This window comes from Acanthochromis polyacanthus, chromosome 1 (assembly GCF_021347895.1).
Source record: "Acanthochromis polyacanthus isolate Apoly-LR-REF ecotype Palm Island chromosome 1, KAUST_Apoly_ChrSc, whole genome shotgun sequence".
Taxonomy (NCBI): domain Eukaryota; kingdom Metazoa; phylum Chordata; class Actinopteri; family Pomacentridae; genus Acanthochromis; species Acanthochromis polyacanthus.
The window spans coordinates 27305202-27327997 of record NC_067113.1 but is presented as its reverse complement, the minus strand read 5'-3'; the positions used below and the strand labels follow the sequence as shown (position 1 = coordinate 27327997).

At 40.5% G+C, this 22796-nt stretch overlaps 1 protein-coding gene across 1 annotated transcript in view; it reads right to left on the bottom strand.

Moving 5' to 3' along the window:
• The window catches only part of slc25a21 (solute carrier family 25 member 21), a 127455-nt gene that overhangs the window by 27962 nt on the left and 76697 nt on the right, over nucleotides 1-22796 (bottom strand). The window contains exons 4-5 of the mRNA XM_022196996.2: nucleotides 13508-13591; nucleotides 468-534 (exon numbers count right to left, since the gene is read on the bottom strand). Coding sequence (XP_022052688.1) covers nucleotides 468-534; nucleotides 13508-13591 — 151 coding nt within the window. The remainder of the gene's footprint in view (nucleotides 1-467; nucleotides 535-13507; nucleotides 13592-22796) is intronic.

Genomic DNA, 22796 nt, shown 5'->3' with positions numbered 1-22796 from the left:
GCTAGCTTTGTTCGCTGCGTGAGCGATTACCCCATCTTCTCAGTGTGAGTGCTTATTTTTAAAGTTCACACATCCTCGTCTCCAGCATCTCATTACCGAGCGGCTCCACGCCATGTACCTCCTGCCCGCCCCCCACTTCCCCTCCTTGTCCCGTCACTCCATTACAGGAGAGAGATGCTAAGCCGCCCTGCAAATCTCAAAAAATGGCGCTGAGGCGATGAATGCTTGTAAGTCAATATTTGGTAGGCCGGCAGAGCAAACAGGAGTGGCTGAGGAGGCCGACATGGCGGGGGGCGTCGTGGCTTTAATCAACACGTGTGTGCCATGTTACAGCAACTGCGGTTTGAGTGTTTTCATATGGCAAACGGAGCAGCTCACAATGAAACCAGATCCGGAGCGTTGCAGCACACGCAGAAGAGAAGCTTTGCAAGCTTTCTATCGACAAACATGCACATCCTTAACCTCACCTTGACTGCTCTCTTGGGCGTCTCTGCCAGGATCGGAGGTAAAATTCCCTTGTAGAAGCCGAAGATTCTGCAGAAAGAGAAAACAAAATGTTACAGTGACTTTTAACAGCCCACTGGGCTTGTTTCATATCTGTAATACATGAAAAATCAATTAGTAGACACAAGAACTTTCTAAGTGCTGTAATTCATCACTGTAAACATCAAATCTGCATTCATTTTAGTCACAGTTTTATATTAAGTCACATTTTTAGATGTTTCTTCCATGAAAATAACCTCTTCCTGCCTTGAAATGGTTTAGATGGAACTCTAAGCTGTGTCTCTTTACTACAATAACACTGTGTAGGCAAGTTGGAACATTGGACTAACGCATGTAAGAATTGGAGTCCAATTCTAACGAAGAAAATGAAGAATACAGAAAGCTCCATTCTGCAAGCTGGCAGGATTGGTTCTTGAGGTTTGCTATGTACACTACCATTCAAAATTTTGGGGTCACCCAGACAATTTCATGTTTTCCATGAATCTCACGCTTTTATTTGCATGCTGCTATCATTGATGTCCAGCAACAGTGCACCTTTGCCTGCTTTTTGATCGAGATGGATCAGAGGTGTGGTGAATTAGTTGGCTGTCAGGCAAACAGTTATTCTCTTATTTTGGAAAAAATTAGGAAAGAAGAACCATCTTTGCACACTGCATTTTTGCTATGCATGAGCTACAGTCAACAGTTGAACTTTATCAAGTGGTCCTGTGGATTATTTCTTCTGTAACACGTCCTGTCTGAGTATAAATGGAGGATTAATCCACGACAGAGTTGAGCACAGCGCATCAAATCCACCTCTCATGTAAAAACGGCATAAATAAGCTACATCACTACGTTTGCCAAATGTCCTGCTCAGAGCCAACATGGACTAACACAAGATAAATACCATCAAACAACACTTGCTCACAACGAGGCCACAATGCAGACAGGGAGTGAACACATACGCAGACATGTGTAAACACACTGGAATGAAACTGGAGAAGGATGGAGGTAACACAGAGCACTGAAAGATGCGCAAATATGAACGTATGCAACCGTCTGGCTTGTTCAGCAGCACAAGATGTCATAGTTGGAGCTATAAAATGTGCTTCGCCTGCCTCAGATAACAGATATTTTCTCTTTTTATTATCAGAACTCTTGATTTATGCAGAGATTTTGAACAAATATAACAAAACAATGCCTCTGGAACACATTGCATCATCTGTGTTTAAGGTTTAAATTTGCAACCACCTCGGTATGGCACTTTCTCAAAGATACGCTTACAGCAGTCAGAGCTGTGACAATACTAGATATATAAACTTCAGGACCAGCTCGCAAAACAGAAACACAGTATATTGCGGCTGTCTGGCAACATCAGCGCTAAGATATATTTTCAAACCACAAACCCCTGGTAAACATGCTCTGCAGGAGCACGCCGAGGAAATGATTTAAGAGTGTTTTTCGGCATTTGATATGCTGGATATTTCAAAAGACGGTAGCTGTATAATTTTAGTCAATTTGGTAGTTTGCCTTTGCTCAATCATACATCCAGCCATGACTTAAAGCGCACGCCGAGCCAGGAAAAATAATAGAATGATACAGTGAGTTATGCATATTGAGATGTATGTCTGCATATACCACAGGCTATATTTTGTGCAGAATCACTTATGTGGTGAATAGAATCTACAGACTGTTAGATTTGCACATTTAAACACTAATTTGATGTTTTTAAATTGTATGTAAACATCCTAATAATATTCCTTTCAGAAAGAAACACCTAGAATTATGTAATTTACCTTGGAAATAAAACATTTACTAACCGAAAACTGAAAATTTTAAGGCTATATTTTATTTTTATGTGTCAAGATGAAACATTTTTATTCATGTAACAAAATATTACATCAATAGTGTGTTTTGTTTTGTAACGAGAGCACAAAGAATGAAGCCAGGGAAAATAGTAAAATAATATGAGTTATGCATATTGACTGTTAGATTTACAAGTTTAAACATCAATCTGATGTTTGAAATTGTATGCAAACATCTTAGTAATAACTCTTTCAGAATAAAATACCTTAAACTGTGTAATTTACCTTGAAAAAAAATCACTCACTAACTAGAAACTGAATTAATTTGCAACTATATTATATATTTATGTGTCAAGACGAAGTAGTTCTATACATGTAACAATAATTAGATCTTATATATTTACACAGTGTTTAAAGTATACATGAAAGAAGATATTAATAGCATGGTTTGTTTTTCAAAAAGAGTGCAAAGCTAGCCTAGCCACGCTAGACCCATGTTCTGAAGGCACAAGGGTCTAGGGAAGCTCGACAGGGAGGGAGGCGGGCTAAAAGGTTGTCTTTCAAATCACTCTGCAGCAATTGGGTAGGTATACAACCAATCAGCGCAACGAATAGGCTGACAGAGTTCCTAGAGCGCCGGCAGATTGTGGCTAAGTCCCATTAGCTTCCCAACCAGCGGAGCCAACTGGTATATTAAGGATTTGCCATATCCCGTTGGCATAAGTCCAAATATGTCTTTCTTCTCAATGAAACACTTCAGTGCCGTCCTTTGTTTATCTTTCAAGTTGAATTTTAGCTTCAAATCTTTAAGGGCTGTGGCCAAAGCCGAGTTGAAAGATAACTGTTTACTGTGCGCCGGTTGTTTCTGTCGTCGCGCCTCTGTCGTCACTTAGTTACGCCCGCCTTCTGACTCTACACTTCATGGTGATTGGTCCGGCCAGTTTTAGGAGAATCCAGCCTCGAGCCTTATGGAGGGTAACTAGACCCACCCTGGCAGAGAATTAAATTCGTTGCCGTGGGTTGTCTAGCGCGGCTAGGCTAGCACAAAGCATGAAGCTGGGAAAAACAGTAAAATGATAGTGAATTATGCATATGGACCATGAGACACCTTAGACTATGTACAGTAATTTGCCTTAGTAAAGTCACTCACGAGCCAAAAGCTGAACAATTTCACAGATATAATTCATTTATGGAATCAGTATGAAGCATTTCAGACTATATCATATATGTATCCACTCAGTCTTTGATGTATACATGGACAAAGACAGCAGTGTGTTTTGTTTTGCAAAGAGAGCACAAAGCGTGTTTCGTATACATTTAGAAGTGCACACAGATGCATTTTCCACAGGCTTCATTTGAGTGAAAACATGGGTAGAATAGTTCATTTGTTTGACCCTCAGTATTTGACACCAACATGACCAAACTGTCATGTCAGACCACTTGTCAGTTAAAAAAAATTATACAGAAACAAGGTGGATTTTCAAATATTTCCCATCTAAATGTCACACCTAAAGTTTCTCTTTCTATTTGCGCTCATCAAACCATTTATCAGATACACCAGAACCATCAGATGCTATCATTCATTTGTGTTTTGTGTTGATGACAAACTGTCACCGGCAACAGCTAGCTACTTTCCTGCTGCTCTCCTTCCCAGATGTTGTCTTAAGGACTGACTGAAAGTGAAACAGGTAAAACAGGTCTACATCTTCAAACAGCACCATCTCACATTGTGGAACTGATATGTAAGTTTTACGAGCATGTAAGGGTCAATTAAATAATTATCTCCACCCTTTGAACAAAAAGAAAGGCGCCATACGTGATGTCTTTCTGACACATATTTCTATTGTGATGTAATCACCGTTCTCGAAGCCTGTGTTTATTAGAATAGAATTCTAGTATTTAAACTGGAGTTCAGAAGGTCAAGCTGTGGGAACAGAAGCTCAGCTAATGTGTCAACCGTCAACAAACCTGTTTCTGTAGAGGAATTACATTTTCGTTTGGGATTTTTTTTGCGGTCACCACCTGTTAGATACTATTCAGATTTTCACACATCTTTGTTTATTTACATATGGGACATTTTCCATGAGAACTCCATTCATGGAAAATGCTAAATATGCATCAGCAGCATTCAAAGCTTCCTGGTTATTGTCCGATGTGCTTTTTTCAAGTTTTGGAACGCAACAGCATTTATGGTGGAATTGCATGACAAACTTGATAAAAAGTCACCCACTGGTTTATTTTTACACACAAATTAATCCTGGCTAGCTGGTTCTGTTGAAAAGAAAATCCATCAATTTAGAATTGACTCTGACAGCGTTGTCTCAGTGAAAATGATATCAAAATCAATGCAGCAGAACAAGCCTTTTTTTATGTTGCAGTGGTGTGGGGTTGTGAGTATGTCTGTCCATCCATCCTTGAGAGATTTTTTTTCTTCAGTTTGGCACCAAATATTCACTGAGATTCAACAACAAATTGATTAGAATTTGTAACTTTACATGTCCAGTGTGAAATAATATCAAAAACTTGTAACCATCATAAATATGTTGAATTTATTAATAAATGAAACTGTTCAATTTAGAGTCACACTTATACAAGTAACTGGAAAATAAGTATTGTTTCTGCAATTTTACATCAATTTGTTTGTGGAATGACAGTTATCTTGTACATCTGGGAAATATTATTGTACATTAATTGTAATTTCATTGTCCTAATGCATGTAAATGTCCTCTCTATTAAACATTGAAAACTCATCATTTTAGCATTATTTTCCCGTATTTTTGGTCCAATAGCTTCTTCTTCTTCTTTGGATTTTTCATCTTTGGATTTTTCTTCTTCTTTGGATTCGTCTTCTTTTTCGGATTCTTCTTCTTCTTCTGATTCTTCTTCTGATTCTTCTTCTACTTCTGATTCTTCCTCTGATTCTTCTTCTACTACTACCACTACTACTACTACTAATTTCTTTTCATTGTCAAAGCCTGGTGCCTACGATGTAATTCAGGTACATTCTGTTAGCAGTAGCCTCAGGCATTCTATAGCAGTCTAGGAAGCCCACTTCTAACCCAGACATTTAAAAAAAAAATCAGTTTCAAATTTGTATTCTTTAGTTTTCAACCAACCACAAAATTTATCAGACTTCACTCAGCTGCCCCCGGAACAACAAATTCTTTATATTTTTTCTGTCTTTACATATGACGTGGCACTCTGGAGGACCTGTAAACACGCTTTGATGTGGATAAGCTTGATGACAATTTACATTTTCTACACATTTGTTTTTGTCACTAAATCCCATAAAAGGCCCCTAAAAAACATCAATGAACCCATGGAAGTATTGTCTGTGCAACCAAAGTCTGTTCTGTGCTCCAAAAACGATTAAAAACACATCAGCGAGCCGCAGTGTTGCACGTGTTCCAGGTTCCAGCATTATAACGAACATGGGGACTGTAGTTTACTTTGAGTCTATTAAAAATACACAGTCCTGCTGCTGTAAATACTCAAGCAGGAGGAGCAAATGTGTGTTAATCCACAGCTAAAAACAGTCCCCGGAAAATGCATCATTTACTCCTGATGGACAAAAGATTGCTAAAAACTACAGTGCCCAGCTGTTTTCGGAAACATTTAGAGTCTTTTTTATAATGATATTTGCATTTCTGCAACTGGAATAAACAGATGTTGGAATAGCAGGTCACTTATCAGGTTTGGAAGTTGAAAAATAGCAGAAAAATAGACTGAAACATTACTGGTTTTGACATGACAATAAAAATGACAGAATATAAGCCGCTTTATCATCAAAAGTCAAGGTTGTGACTTTGACAGCAAAGTCAAAAGTAAAAATCTAGAAGTTATCTGTGAACGTGCATAACCTGCACGTCTTTCTGATGACAGTGAAACCAAAAGTATTCACATTAATATAGAACTTGGCACCACAATGTTGCGTGTGGTGCCAAGTTTCCTTCATTATAATGAACATGGATAGTGGTTTATTTGGAGTATATTAAAAATGCACAGTCCTGTTGCTGTAAATACTAAAGCTAGAGCACCAAATATGTGTGAGTGTTTCCTAACAATTACAGTACCCGGCAGTTTTACAAAATGATTTAGCCCTTAGGACCTAAATATCCACATTTTCTCTGGATTTTCAAAAGCAAGTCACCAACCAGGTTAGGAAGTCAAAATAAACATTGAGAAAATAACTTTCACATTGCTGGTTTGGCTTTTTCAAGGGATTTTTTCACATTAAAAATGTCTACAATATGAGCAGTCCATCATAGACGTCATCTATCCAAATTAAAACAAGGTCTTGGCTTGAAAACAGTCAAAAGCAAAAATCTAGAATTTATCTGTAAATGCGCCAAGATAAACGACATATCTTACAGATGGCAGTGAAAGAGAAAGTATAAGAGAGAGTATATTGTTACAGAACCTGGCACCACAGTGTTGCACGTGATGCTGTAAATATTCAACCTGGCACACCAAATGTGTGTTAATCCACAGCTAAAAATAGTCCCCAGAAAATCCATAATTTACTCCTGATAGACTACTGTTGCTGTAAACGACAGCTGTTTTATGAAATATTTACCCTTTTTTGTAAAGATATTCACATTTTCTCAACTAGAAAAAACAGGATGGGGTAAGCAAATCACCAACCAGGTTTGTAAGTCAAAAAAGTATTGAAAAATGGACTAAAACATGGTTGGTTTTGGCCTTTGGAAGGGATTTATTCACGATTAAAATGTGATTTTATAGTCTTCAACGACAGAGTCAAATGTGCACAAGATAAACTGCATATCTTGCAGATGACAGTGAAAGAGAAAGTATTAATACTGAACCTGACACCAGTGTTGCACGTTGTTCCGTCATTACAACAAACATGAGAATTTTAGCTTATTTTGAGCTACAGCATCAAATGTGTGTTAATCCACAGCTAAAAATAGTCCCCAGAAAATGCATCATTAACTCCTAGTGGACTAATGCTTGCTAAAAATGACAGTACCCAGCAATTTTAGGAAACTATTTAGCCTTTAGGACCTAAATACCCACATTTTCACAACTATAATAAATAGACCAGGTTAGCAAGTTGAAACATATTGGAAATTGGACTGAAGCATTGTTGGTTTTGGCCTTTTCGAAGGATTTATTCACAATAAAAACTCTGTATATTACAATCTTGACTTTGAGGGACAGAAATCTACAGAAATCTAGAATTTATATGTAAATGTGCACATGATAAACTACATATCTTGCAGATGACAGTGAAACAGAAAGTAGAAAAGTGTATATTGAAGCCAAACTCTTGTCTGTGGACAAAGGGGACAACGTGGCATGACCGACTGTATCCTGTGAACAGAAGCAGCAGCTCTGTTGTGGCAACATTCCCTACAAGTCAACAGAGATGATCTTGGTTGATTGAGTACAAGTGTAAATATTTTTGCTGCTGGCACACATTTCCAGCGAATATAACCTGAGAGCAGCAGGTCATTACACTGCATGCAGAAGCAAGACTGCCATCCAAAAACAGCACTGAACCACAACTAATGATCAAAACATTTGTCATCAGGTGACAGAGCCGACCTGTTTCAGCAACACCTGAAGTTGCACAAGTGGCTCTGGGGTTATCGAGCCCTCATGATAACGCCGGAGCAGAAATGGCTGAGGAAAATCCCCTCGAGCCGCCAAAAATGACTCCCATCACAATTGTTTGTGTAAACAAGTTATTTCAGGCGGACGGAAGGCCCTTCCCTCGGCTCTCTTTGTCCATGCAAATGGTGGCCACAGATTTCCCGGGTGTGGTCAGGCTGGGGAGCCACCAGGTGATGAAGGAGGAGTGAAATTTGTTACAGAACAAATATGGCCTCAAGTGAGTGGCCATCATTTGAATCCTAATTTGTTTGCCAATGTAAAGTACATACTCTAAGTCCCTTTTTTGTCTTTTCCTAAACAAATGGCCTCCTGACGCGGAGCATCTAATGGATGTGTGCGCTCGCGGGAAGCTGCGTGTTTGTACGCACTGGTGTGTGTGATTTGGCTTTCATTTTCATAAACCTTTCCTTTTCTAACAGCCTCCATCCATCTGGAGACGAGCGCATCGCTGACGGAACCACGCAGACAAGACCGATTAAGTAAACCGGCCAATAAAATATAAAAGCAAACTGTGAAATGTGTAAATGCAGAAAGTCACAGACCATTTTTGGAGTTGAAAAAAAGACATTTTCTCTGCTTTGAGAACATCTGTGAGAAATGCGAGCCCTCAGGGAACATTTCACCATGTAAACAACCACTATGCTTCATCTGCAAATATTTTCACTTTCCCAGTGTCTGCTGTAACCTTGACATTGTCACCAGCAGAGACAATACACCTGAAGCCAAGATTCACAGGATAGAAGGCAAAAATAAGATGTTCCTCTTGTTTATGTATCTTACACAGTCCAGGAGTTTTAAAAAAGGGTCACATTGGTCATTATTTGCTTGAAATAATTATTTAAAAGGCAAACTTTCTTCTCTGCTGTGACAATATGAAGCTATGCTCAACTGAAATTGTGAATTAAATCTTATATATTACATCCTACCAACAATGATTGCTTTTTGTTTACTGATGTGTAAATAATCTGTCACTTAACTTAAAAAAGGAGACCTCCAGACAATCTAGAACATCAATTCAATATCTCCCATAAATGTTCAACTAGGTTAAGCTCAGGGTCATAACATATGGTGCCCAACATTTTTATCCTCATATAATCATTCAGTGACCTTCAAGGTCCTATGGATGGAAGACAACACTCCCTTCACCATAGAAAAAATGTGACGACTAAAAAGAAACTAAACTTTGTCTTGACTAAAAAGACCAGTGGAGACAGACCATCCCAGAACTACCAAATCGCCTCACTGTAGAAATCAATGGTTTAGGGTTCAGGTTTCCTTTAATTTGTCACCCATCTGTAGTTTACAGTAAACTATGATAACAGAGTAACTTTAGCTGGCTCATCTATCAACATGATGCCAGTCAGGCTTTATATGATGAGATTATCTCGACCGACGCCCAGGGTGTTTGCTTATAAACACACAAACAACAGGAGCTACCTGCAGCTCATCTACCGTTGTCATGAACAACAAAGGTTTCTGAGTGTTACAGAGAACCAAAGAAATGCATAATTTTTCACAAATCTATCTATGTATTTATCTGGAAAGTGTAACTGCATGCTAAGGCAAAGAAGTGATCTGAACCTGAACGCTAAAAACGCACAGGCTCTTTTCTGGATTTTTTAAACGATAGCAGAATTATTAAAAGAAGAAAACACGACTTTTTGAGACTTATGCTTATTTGCTTTCTTGCAAAGGGTGGATCAGAAGATTAGATTGATATCACTTCGCATGCAAATTACAAAGCCCGCAGTCCGTTCATGTAGCTTAGCATCGAGATGGGAAGCAGCTAGCCTGGTTACAACTTGCAAACTTTCTCTCAGCTTTCAGTGCGTACTACAGTTGCCTTCACAAAGCTCATACTGTTTTGTGCTAATTCACTCTCCACAAAATTACGTGCCGATACAAAGAAACTGCTCTCTCAATTACAATTTCGATTAGGTTTCTTTGCAATGTGTCACAATTCGACTGGGCAGCAGTTGTCACCCTGGTAACCCAAGAAATGGTGGAGAAGCTTAAAACATGTAGTGAACAGTCATCTGTACATCTTCACCCTTCCATGAATGTATATATCTTTTGAATGGGTGGTCCCAGCTGGATTCAAGTCCCCCTCCTTTACCCTGCCATGTTAGTTCCAGGCATTAGTCATTGATCTACACAATTTCCAATGTTCTGCCGTAACGCGTGGACCCTTTTAATATTTCTGTGGCCGCGCTTTGGGTCCCGACCCAGTCTCTGGATACCACACTGGTAAAGAATGCTCGAGAATAGAGTCTTTTTGTTTGCCTCCAGACGGAAACACTTAACACATGCTCATGCTGCTGCACCCGCATGCAACAGAAAAAAAAAAAGAGCGAGAGCATGGCCTGTGAGGCAATACACAAGTGTTGGTGAGCATAGTTCACACTGTCACACACTTCTGAGCACTTATGAGCGGATTTCATGCTTTATTTTACACATTTTACAATGATTTAATGTTAAATTTCGACTGATAGGATCTTCTCAGCTGCGAGTGTTCAGATGTATCTTCTTGTATATGTGGATTGAACATTATAGGTTTAGTTACTGTGCTTGTCTTTCTTCAGTTTAATCACTGAGCTCGAGTTGAGAGCTCAGGTTTCCTCTGAGAAGAGAGAAAAAGGGAGTGAGGCCTGGTGTTAGCTCAGTCCTGCCATGAGCTGACTGGAGATGTTTATTTTTAATAATAATTCTACAACAGTGGGGCCTAACACTATTTGTATAAATTATAACTAAGTGGTTTGGCCTGGAGGTAATCCGCAACGCGCTACTGGGGAGTGATTACAGACGCAGCAAAAATATACTGTTAATGATAATTGGGAGACAAACCCCCCCCCAAAAATGTGAATCTTGTGTCTTTCGGGACTCGTACGGCGGCCTCGTAGCGTGAGTCGATATCCAAATAGCTCTCATAGTTTACATTGATGGTGCGGATACCATGTCGCTTGGCAACGACTTTGTTGTGTCAGTAAGTTCTCGGGAAATTCATACCTACCTACTCCCACAGGACACACCCAAAAAGCATGTAGGCACAAAGGCGTTAAGTGTCACACTGTAAGCATGTGTTCGGGGTGAAGAGGGCACAGCTACCGTGGAAGGATGGCTGCGTCTGCTGAACTCCAGCCAACTGAGGATTTCAAACTGTCACTTAGCCGGCCTCTCGCCGAGCGCTCGCTCACACCTTGCAGCAGATCAACTTTATATCCGCAGTAAAGCTGTCGACTCGCCGTAAACAGAGCGAGTGGCAACCACTTTCTCCTACGCCTGCACTGTCTCACACAGACCTGTCACAAGGCAGGCAGGCAGAGGAGGAGGGAGCGTGGCAGCATGACTGTCTGTAGTTACTTTTTCCCAGTGTGAGCAGAAGGAATAATAAGGTATGTTCAGTGGTTTGCCGCAGGATATTTCTGTAGGTAGACAGACATATCAGCTGGTTTAAAGCAAACCAAACCCCTGCAGACACCAAACCAGCCTATCACCAGACCTTTAAATCCCCTCGCTTACTTGTGTAGTTAGTTACATTTAAATAAATCAGAATGTTTGCTGACTGATATACTTTCACGAGCTCTATCTGCATATAATTATCAAGTGATTTTGCTGCAGATTTAAAAATTGTAGACGAGAGAAAAGGAAAAATAGTCTTGTTTCTCCTAACTGCAAAAACAAACAGGCTGCGTAGTGTCATCAGACAGTAGCATTATTGGTTACATGGCTCTAATAAACAAAACAAAACAAAACAGAAGCACTGGTTGCCAACTGCTTAAAAATCTTTTGCTCAGGTGTGTTCAGTGGTTTGCCACAGGATATTTCTGCAGGCTTACAGACACGTCAGCTGGTTTAAAGCAACCAGACCTGCAACGCTTTCAGATTTGCAGTCACTGCACTAGTCTGCCACCATACCTTTAGTTGCATTAAAATACATTGGCATGCTCGGGAAAAATGGCACTGAACACATAGTTGTCTGCATACTGTTACTAGTTTCGTGTCGTCATATATTAATCAACTGAATCTGAAGCAAATTCTTAAAATGTTGACAAAAAGTAAAAGTAGGCTTGTTTCTACTAACTGCTAAAGCAAATAGGCTGCGTAGTGTCATCAGCGGTAGCATTAAAGGCTACATGGCTCTAATAAACAAAACAAAACAGAAGCACTTGTTGCCAACCGCTGAAAAAAATCATACGCTCAGGTATGTTCAGTGGTTTGCCACAGGATATCTGACAGACACTTTGACTGTTATAAAGCAATCAAACCAGCAAGACTTTATGATCTGGAGCCACCACACCAACTTAACAGCATATCTTTCAGTTACACTTACATACTTACTTAGGCAGTTGGTTACCAATTAAAAATACTGGTATGTTTGGGAGAAAAAACACTTATGACTCCGTACTCACTGACACACATTCACTAGCTGTGTTTCTATATATTTATCATAGGTCTGAATTTGAAGCAAATCTATAAAATGTAAAATAAATAAATAATACAATAAATAAAAACTTCTTGTCTCCACTAATTGATTCAGACCAAATAAGCAGCATATTGCGATCAGGAGGTGGCATTATAGGCTGTCATAAACAGAGTAGGAGACATCGGAAGCAAAAGCAGCTGTTTGCAAACAGCTAAAAAGAAAAAGAAAAGGAGCACGTTCTGGCATTTTCAGTGGTTTCTCGCAGGATATTTCTGTAATCCAACAGACAGATCAGCTGGTTTAAAGCAACCAACTCTGCAACGCTTTCAGCTTTCCAACCATAAGACTAATCTACCACCCTACCTTTTAGTTACATTCAAATAAACCAGTCCTAAGGTGGTGATATAGGCTGCACATGGCTGCAAGTATAGTAAAGCCCAAAACAAAAGCTGTTGTTTGCTAACTGCTAAAAAATCTTGAAGAAGAGCAAGAAAAAAAGAAAAAAAAAAAAACTTTGGTCATTCATGAAAGAAAAATAAAGAAAGTCTTCAGGAATGGTTTCTTAAACAGGGAAAGTTGTAATTATTCATTCCTGTCTGCTGGTATTGATTAGTTTTATGCTGTGCGGACACAAAAACAACAAAAGAAGCAGAAACAATTGATCAGTCATGCCGGTCACAAGTTAAGGTGCTTCCGTCTCCCATTATCCACATGAACTCTTTTTCAAAAAAGTCAACTGGGCCAAAAGTAAAGACCTCTTTGCATAACTGGGGAATATTTCTCCAGTTTTGCTGTTTCTATGAACTCTTTCTAATGCAGTGCTTCAAAACGTGCACAAAAATAAACTGTGCAATCACGGCTACTGTGACAGTGACAGGGAATAAAATGACTGACCTTTATTTATTCATACATATTAATTCTTTTGAGTTTGCAAGTCTATTTGCCTCAATTAAACTGCCTTCTGAGGAACAAATAAAGAATTCTGAATCAAAATTAATGAAGTTTCCAGAGGCTATTAATGTTTCTTCAGCACTAAATCAATAACCTTTGTGTTTGCTGTATATAAAAAACAGAAATACCTTAAAAGGGTGTCACTGTGTGCAGAATTTGTGACGCTTTCCGTCCTGTAGTTGCAAAATAATTCTCATGAATAACCTACCCTTCACTGCGGATGATCGTCCGGAAGCAGTCGGCCAGGCTCTTGTAGCTGGTCGGGTCACCGGACCCTCTTTGGATCTGGAACCTGCAATGACAAAGTTCTCATTAAAAGCTTCCATTACGTCCAGCAGCTGGCCATTTTATCATAGTCGTGTCTTCGCTTCCTTTCTTTATCGTCCTCATTTTCTGTGTAAGCTACACTGTGACGCGTGCATAAAATACACTGAACAAATTTGATCTTATCATTAATGAGCTCATTTCCCTCCTTATTTTCCTCCCTCTCCGCCTTTCATGTAGCTTTTTTTTTCCTCCTCTGCTAAGATGAGAGGCTCCTGCCACCAGGTCCCCTCAGCGCAGGGGAGAACTCAAACATTTATTTAACCCAACCGATCCAATTAGCCACCCAACACCCCAGGACCAGGCCTTGTGCAGTGAGCTTTTCGGCTACTAACATGCCAGTAAGCCAATTGTAACAGCTCTTCAGTTACGTGTAAATTTTTAATATGATGGAGCCAGTCGAGGGACTTTTTGTTGTATAGCAAACATGCAGGTACCTCCCTAATAAAGGCTGGAGAGCTGCGTGTAAATCTTTTTACATGGGAGACCAGTTTGGGGTGGAAGAATGAATAGAAATTAGGTCTGTTAGTGGTAAAGAGGTTCAGGTACCGAGATGATGAGAGATCTCGTTACATCCTGCTACACTGATTGAAGAAAGTGGAGTTTAACACGGTGATAGATGACAGACTGAGGTGAACTTTTCCAACACAAACAAAAGGATATCAGTGAATCTAGGGGAGAAACAGAGTAAAGAAAGTAGGCGGTAACGGGACAAGAGAAAGATTCCCTCCTCATATGGCTTCAACTGCCAGGTCACAAGGTCAGCAGTAAGTCGTCCACGCGGGTGCCTGATGGGGCCATAAAGAGTCCCCGGGTTCCAGTGGAAGGGGGAGTTTAGTGGGGTGAGCGGCCTTTCATATCGCTAACAGATTAACATCTTAGAGGGGTGTCCCTCAAATCCTATTTGGTGGATTCCCAAATAGCTTGTAACTGGTTCCTGAAAACCAGTTAAAACAGCATAATAAATAGATGTCTGACACCATATTAAAGAGAAGAAGAAAAGAAGGACTCAAGGTATGAGGGGATGGTGGAATAACGGGCACTGGGAGGGAGGGCAAAGACCCAGAAGATTTAAGACTACTGGGGCTTGTAAACAAATTCAAATCTGGCTTAATTAAAGTCATATGACGGCGGGGTCAAGGATGGAAGGCTCCCTGTCCCCAGTCTCCCCCTGTCTCCTTTGCACTCCCTGCTTCTTCGACCCGAACCGGCCCTGAGAGAGTGGGGTTGGCAGGGCCGTGGTCCGGTTCCAGCCCCCTGACTCCACTCGTGACCCTGGGGTCACCTCATTTCCTCATGGCCCTCTCCTACCCTGCCATAAAAGCCAGGGACCAAACAGAAAAGGCCCAGGGAGTAGGAGATAATAGGGAGGACTAGAAGAACTCATGGCAGCGGGGGAACTGTCAGGCCTCTGGCTAGGAAGCTGCTAATGTTGCTTTTTCACAGCAACCAACAGTGGAAAATAAGACCCAAACCTTCAGTTAATCCTGAGTGGACGTCCTGTTTGGGGGGATTTGCGCAGACAAAACGCTGCAGATGATGTTAATAAGGCCTCGGTGAATAGGAAGATATACTGGCTGGCTGAAGAAGAGCACAAGATATCCTGTATGTTGCTCTGGCAGATTCACTTGGCCTTGGAATGGAGCATGCGGGTCATAAACTCTGCAGGCAGAAGACTCGAGGAAAACCCCCAGGCTTCTTTAAAACACACAGCTCAGAGCATCTTCTTCAATCATGAGTGAAACCAACGTAGATACTCAGAGGCGATGAGATCTGTGAGTTCATCAAGACCACCTCCTGCTCCTCCTTTACCCACATCTTAGTCGCTCTGTATTTGTGCTTTACAGGCCCCGAGTTGCTCAGGTGAGGGTGAAGAGGAGGGCAGGTTGGTGCTTCTGCGAGCGAGACAAGGCACTCTGGGGTAAATAATCCTGAAGACCTCGTCCACCTGACCTCCAATGCCTATAAAAGTACAAATACTGGGGCGTCCACAAAGGAGTCAAAAAGGTAAATGAGGGTGGAGCGGCAGCCAAGAGCCTCATTCTTTGTATTTTTATGGACAGCAGCGCCGTGGTTGAGGGCCTTCGGAGGCCGTGTCCGCTCCCAGACCCTGGTGGTAATGGGACCAACAAGACGGGCTGTCACCTCGAGAGAAGCTGAGATGTTGAGGTGAGGCTCATTAATGATTGTGTTAAAAAAAAGTGCCTATGGGAAGGGGTGAGGTGGGTTATTAGGTTGATCAAAAGGCAGAGGCTTGATGGGCCAACTTTTAAAGGGGCAGGCCACGCTTTTTAGGAGATCTCTTAAAAATATGCCCTATTAAACGAGGGGTATTCCCTCGGTGGCACTCATAGTGAGGCAAGTTTGAGGACTTGCTCTTTATTTAAAATTTAGGGTCTAATACGGCCGATATGAAATCATTTTTACAGCTATTGAGACAGACCGACATAGAAATTAACGCCCTAGATTGAGAAGTAATGACCTAAGCTACAGCAGGTAGTTATCTTTAGCTATCTGTTTATACCGCAACATTACAAACTGTACCATTTTGAAAGCTGTGATTTATGTGTGCTGCTGTGTATTTGGTGCCGTTGCTACAATAAGAGCTTTGATCTACTCGTGCCTTCCCATCGCCAAGCGCTTTGACAAAAAAGAAATGAGACAACCGAAACACTTGATTGCACAAAAAAAGAACTGAAGGAAGGAATGAGAGTTGTGGAATTTCTCGTGTTAGATCTGAAGTGCATAAGACAATCCAGAAGGCAACATAAAGGGGAAATCTATTTTTTACAACCAGATAGTTAATTTTAATGAGCGGGATCATAAAGATGGTAAAAGTCCATGGCATTGGTACATGAGGTTAAGACCACTTTTCCGGCCTAAATGGTCCAACATGGCAAATGCCGCCAGTCGTGACTTTGGCCATTCAATCTTGTTTGAGGGTAAAAGAGCGCAACCAAAAATAAAAGGATCCCATTTGGATTAAATAGCAGCTTGTTTTGACAACTGATGTGAATCTCACTGAGGGGAAAAAGTATATTTTATTCATGAAACCAGCATAAAACAAGAAGTATGACACTTTATGTTTCAGCTGACCTTCATTCTGTCCAATAACAGAAGAAAAAGTGAGCAGGGGAAAACAAATGTTGATGGATAGACTGAATCTATGACAGAACTGTTAAAGGAAAAATCGTTTGAGCATGACAGGAGGAGGCCCATAAATAGAGCGCTTTGGAGGAAGGAATAGGAAAATAAAGTCCGAGGGGAAGAAGATGTGAGATGGGAGTAGAGGGGAAGTGATAAACCTTTGGCGCTTGTGACACGGCAGGCTGCCAGGGCTTGATCCGGACCAGGCCAGGTTGAGTTTCACCAGCACCTACCAGATCTGGGGAACACTGAAGTTGTGGGGCAGATCTGTAGTGTGGATAAATCTAGAAAAAGTTACTCTGGCTGTTAAAAGAGGCTACAACATCCTTCTGTCATTCTGGATTGTTTCTCTGGCCGATAAAACTGATTCCTATGATTCCCCTATGGTGATGTTGGGACCAGTTTGCTGGTCCAGATGTCTGCTCATATACTGTGACCCCTGTGACTCGAGATCAGGCTGTGTTACTGGAGAAGAGCAGGAAAAGAGCTGCATAAAACAGCACGAGGACGAGCTGGGCAGGACCAGACTCAGATGTTTTGAGCATTACAAACTTGTTTTTGACTGACAGATCACTCTATATGTTAGTGCAGCAAATTTAGAAAGCCACTAACACACGAGTGGATCAGATAGGTGGAAAAAATGAGTCGTCTCACCAACATTTCCAGTAAGTGGTTGCGTAACAGAGAGGATTTCTTGGGTGTTTAATCCAGGGGTGGTGGGGGCTTTGAACCTCTGCCAAATGCCGTTAACTGAAATTATGGTGCTAACGTTTGAGAATAGTTGTAATCACGACATGATATAACACTAAATGTAAAAACAGTAAAATCTGTCTCAGCAGTTCTGCAAGTACTCCTCAAGAACAACATAAAATATGCAACATAAACCGAACTCCTCAATACATTTTCTCATAATTTCATATGAGAAACTCTTGCAAATCCACAGTTTAACCAAACAAACATCCTGCCTGGTGATTCCAGCCTAGACAAGCTTGGTCATGGTGACCTGGTCATAGACTGGGACAGTAGCAGCCACTTTGATGTGAGGAAATGCTCCTGGATTTTTGGAGACTCCCCTGATAGCAGGTAACCACTGGCTGTAACACAGTGCAGTCCATACACAAGACAACCAGCCTGCATGCTTTCAAAGAGAAATCCGAGAGTTGCTATTACAACACTGTGCTGCTCTGGCTCAGAACTGTGTTATAGGTGCCAATAAGCATCCCAGAAATACTAAAACAAACAACAGAGACCTTTATTGTTGCTATGAGTTGAATCATGTTTGTTACATTCTTAATTCTGTGTAATAATTTGATGATTTGGTGTGTCTGGTACAACCGGTTTAGACAGAAAGAAACCATCACCAGGCCATAGACGAGTGAAATACAGCCACTCATGTTATCTTTATCTCTGTCTTCTTTCTCCATTAAACTTTACTTTCATCCTTTATCTGACATATACTTGCAGTTCTTAGAAAAATATTACTACTCTGTCCTCAAACTGGTATTACCAAGTAAGAAGTCTTGAGCCACTTTTACTGGACGCCATCCAAATCCTGTACCTACATCCAGTTAATAAAGTGCAGCAGAACAGACATGAAGAACTTTGAATCCAGTCAATGATGCAGACCTGGTAACGACCAAAAAGTTTCTGAAAGAGCCTTACAGGCACAAGCAGTGGATTCCTCTCTATAATATAGCATTATATCGTCTTCATCTTACATGTAGCTACTAGTATATAAAAACATTTGAGCTGAATTGAACTTTGAGGCAAAGTTAAGGAGTTTTGGAGTAATGAGTTTTTGGCGACTGTCCCACAAAGGCCAGAGCTCTTTCGAAGTGATGGCAGAGCGAAAGCAACCTCATGTGAGTATCTACATATTAATCACTGTAAAAAGTCTGCACAATGCCATGCTAACCAAACAGCGCGTGAAAATCAAACTTAAGCCTAAGAATAATTGCTCCACATGGGATATGAACCCAAATCTCCTGGGTGAAATTCTTGCTGTACCTTCATCCTTCTACCTCCTCACACACACTTTGTAGCTTCTCCAAATTAGAGCCTTCTCTTACTCCAATGTGGTCTAATCTTTTGGGAGCAACATGTATTTCTTTAAATGAAAATGCAGTTAAACTATATAGAAATGTTTTTTTTTTTTTTAGAATCGGGGTTGCCGTTCAGTTACAGATTATTACAATATGCATTCAAAAAGAGGTAAAAGATTGTGGCTGTGCTCTGGAAATCATGAAAAATCAAGCAAGATCATTTACTTAAATGGTTTATAATGACTGAACGAGCAAAGACATGCATCATTGGAAAGTGCCAACCAACTGCAGTGCCAGTACAACTTGGTCATGTACAAAGGTGTGTCAATAAGTTCTCTAACTCACCGAGATACAAGGGGCGAAGCTCCCATTTTGGTATACTAAAACTGTGTACTATAAAGTCTTATCATTGTCCATAAAAACTGAAATGTTTGAGGTTTGAAGTTAAAGAAGACTATGTTGAAACATACTTCAAGAATCTTTTTCCAGGGACATTTTCTGGTGATGATGAGAACTTTTTGGGTGAGTAAGGGCAATAATTCAAAGGCACATGAAGCTGCTTCAGCCACCTATATTGTGTGGACGCACATATTGTCCTGGATCAACCTTCAAGCTTTCCTTTTCTTTTTCTTTCTTCTTTGAGTACTTTAAACATTTGAATTGCTGTTGACAGTGATATAAGGCTTTATAGTATGGTTTTGCCCCTTGTCTCTGGGTGAGGCTGAGAACTTTTCACTTCATAAATAAGACTCTTTACCCGCCCAACTTGCGTCATGAGTCTCCTCAAACTTTGATTATCACCCGATTCTCACCTGCTGTCATAAGCTGCGTCACCACGTTGTCTGTGATCTTTTTCGCAAGCTTTTGTTTATATTCAGATCCTGTACAATCTTAGTTTTCGCTACACCTTGTAATTTGACCGTATAGGCCGACAGAATGGCTCCTACGAAATACAGTGACGCATGGAGGGATCACAGAACAGCCTCATCAAAAGTTCTACTGAGATTTCACATATTGGCCATGTATTTCATGAACTACAAGATTAAACTGACCCAAATGGTCTTTTCTTATATGCATGCATCATTACAACTTATTAGTATAGTTTTGACTCTCAGAAATTATTGCCATTATTATATTTTAGCGTCTATTATTGTATATTTCAGCGTATCTCTTCTGAAAATGGCCTGCTTGGACATACACTGGATTCTAATTTCCGACAGGTGGCTTCGTGCAAGAGGTTGGAAAAAGGGATGATATAGGTGTAATAAAGGATGTGCAGACATGCATATGTGAGTTTCAAGGTGTGGCAGCAGGGGGGCAGCACTGTGGTTGCAGCACAGTCAGGGTCTAGTGAAATCAAAGCACACAATGCTTCTCCTCTGTAATTAGTGTACTGGAATGTGAACCCCTTCACTGATAATGATTACAGGTGCTCCACTGCAACGTAGCCACGCCGACATGCACATCTGCTCTTTATGTGCACTCCTATCTATATCCCAAAACATTTCTATCGCTATAGTAAGTCATTTGAGACTGCTAGTTAGCCCCGCTCGTCCAACATCTGCGAGCAACTGCCGCCACATCTGTCACAACATTAAAAGCAATGGGCTGGGGGTTTTAAAGTTTATTTACCTGGCATTTGCCTTTATTAGATAGTCGACAGTAAAAGGTGCAAATAATGGGAAAAGCAGTTACATGGCATGCATCATAAGCCCCTTTCCGTAAATCTGACGGCAATTTAACATGATCGCCTTGTGTCTAAGTTTCCATTAAAGTCAGAGCAGCAGTCTTGCCTAATTGGATCTAATAACGTTCATGTATCAGTTTTAACACAAAAGTCTGAATTAATGCAGTTTAACTGATGTAGGATGGCTTTATGCCGATGGTGACAGCCTAATGAGCTGAAGTTAGGCCGAAATAATGTCTGACATCGTTCGCAAGTTGGATGTCACATTTGACTGTAATGAACAGTTTCAGATTTTTTAAAAATAACACCACAAGCAAAAAATGACTGCAATTCGTCAAACATCAAGCTCAGGAAACTGTCACATTTGTGCACTGAGGATGAGATAACAAGGCAGCATGAAGAAACCACAAACAACAATAAGAATCATTCTTTATACTGCACATAACTCCTTGCACAAATCAGAAAAAAGCAGTAAGAAAAATTTATGAAGTCACCCATGTCAGAATGACACAAAGCTTTAATGACTTGACAAAGGAAGTGTTAAACAGTTCCTGTCTGAAAAGAGTTATACTTAGGTACCTAATTTCACATTATCCTCGAAATGACAATTACCAAAATGTCTTTGTGAAAGTGATTTTAGCATTTTACAACTATGTTTCTTTGAACGTAATGGGAACATACTGTACAAATGAAAGAGAAAATTATGTGGTGAGAGTTTCTGTTCTGATTTTGTGCTTGTTAATGAGGGTCTTGGGAGAATGGGAGTGGTGATGCATAATATATAGTCACACTTGTTTTGTAAGAGCTGACAGTTCTTTGGATGCTGAATTGTATTTGTGCACCACTATCCTTCCCCTAATCCTGTTTTATTTTCTCCTTTGGATTGTTCTTATTTATTTTGGTTGTTTTGTGCATAGATATAAAAAAAAAGATAGCAGAACAGCGGCAAACATGGAAAAACTCAAACTTGTCCTCCCATAGAATGAAGGATCTCGCATAACATTCAATGACAAGTTCAGGTTTTTGTTATTCTCTTTTTGCATCATCTGCACGTGGCACTTCATGGAAAATTTGTGGGTTTTGTGGTTGTGGGAAATAAAGATATGGGTTAGCTACATGAAACACTTGGTTAGGGTTAGGAGAAGATTTTGGTCGCAAAACTGCAAACGTCTAATTCCAGATCGGCGATTAGATGAATTGTTGCTAACCTGTCCACCTCCTCAAACCATCACATTCTTATTTTGTCATGCTACATCTATTGCCATCCTATTCTCATTCTTAGAGCAACAAATACTACTGACATAAGTGGCCACTTATGTCTCAGAGATCACACAAGATGTTCTTCGTTTTGGAGCTTCCAATGCTGTATACACATTTTTCTAGATAGAAGAGCCTCATAATTAGGTAAGAGGAGTGGAGGTCGTGTAAATCACAGGGCTTTAGCACAGTGGACTGAAATTTTAGTTCCATATTTTTGTTTTGGTGACACAAGTTTCATTTTCACTGACTGTTTAGTTAAGCTTGGTTAAGTTGACGAAAATCTCACAGTTTGACTTTCAATACAACCTTTCACAACATTACACACATGCTTCAAGGTAAACTTCTCGTTCCCTGAAAAAAAGAGCAACGACAACACCAGCACAGAAATATCTGGCCACGGTCTGGTGACTTATAAATCTGACGTATACCAACTTTTATAGCGCTATGGGACTAACCTGCATGTTGAAAAATGATGCCAAGGGGTGTGTTCAAATGTGATGGCAAGGGGGCTTGACAAAGGGGCAGTATGTGACGAGATGGGGTGGGGGAGTTCCTGTTGCATATGGCTTCCTGTTTTGCACGTAAATTGTGATGTATGTATGATGGCATGTATGTAATTTTGGATACTGGGTTACTGAGCTGGTAGACAAGTTTGTCCTTAATATTGAAAATTTTGATTGCTTTTCATTAAATTTTGCCTTTTTTTACTTGAGGAGTCATCTGAGAGACTAGAATCCAAAAGCACCATATTTAATCCTGCCAAATATGCTCAAGTAGTGACTCACTTTCTGCCTTTTCAACTGAACCCACAGCTCGCTCACACACTGAAGCGATGCACTGACTGAGCTCCGTTCATTCTGCATGCACTCGGCATGTGTTTGGCTTTACACCGCGAGTAAAGTCCTGCCCTGCAGCCTCACAGCGCCGGGGGGGATTAGGAGCCGGCTTGACTACCGCTGACCTGCCTGCTCCTTTACAAGGAAAGATCAGCTATCAGCCTGCTGCAGCTTTATGCCCTGCTGTTTGAGGGTTGTGTC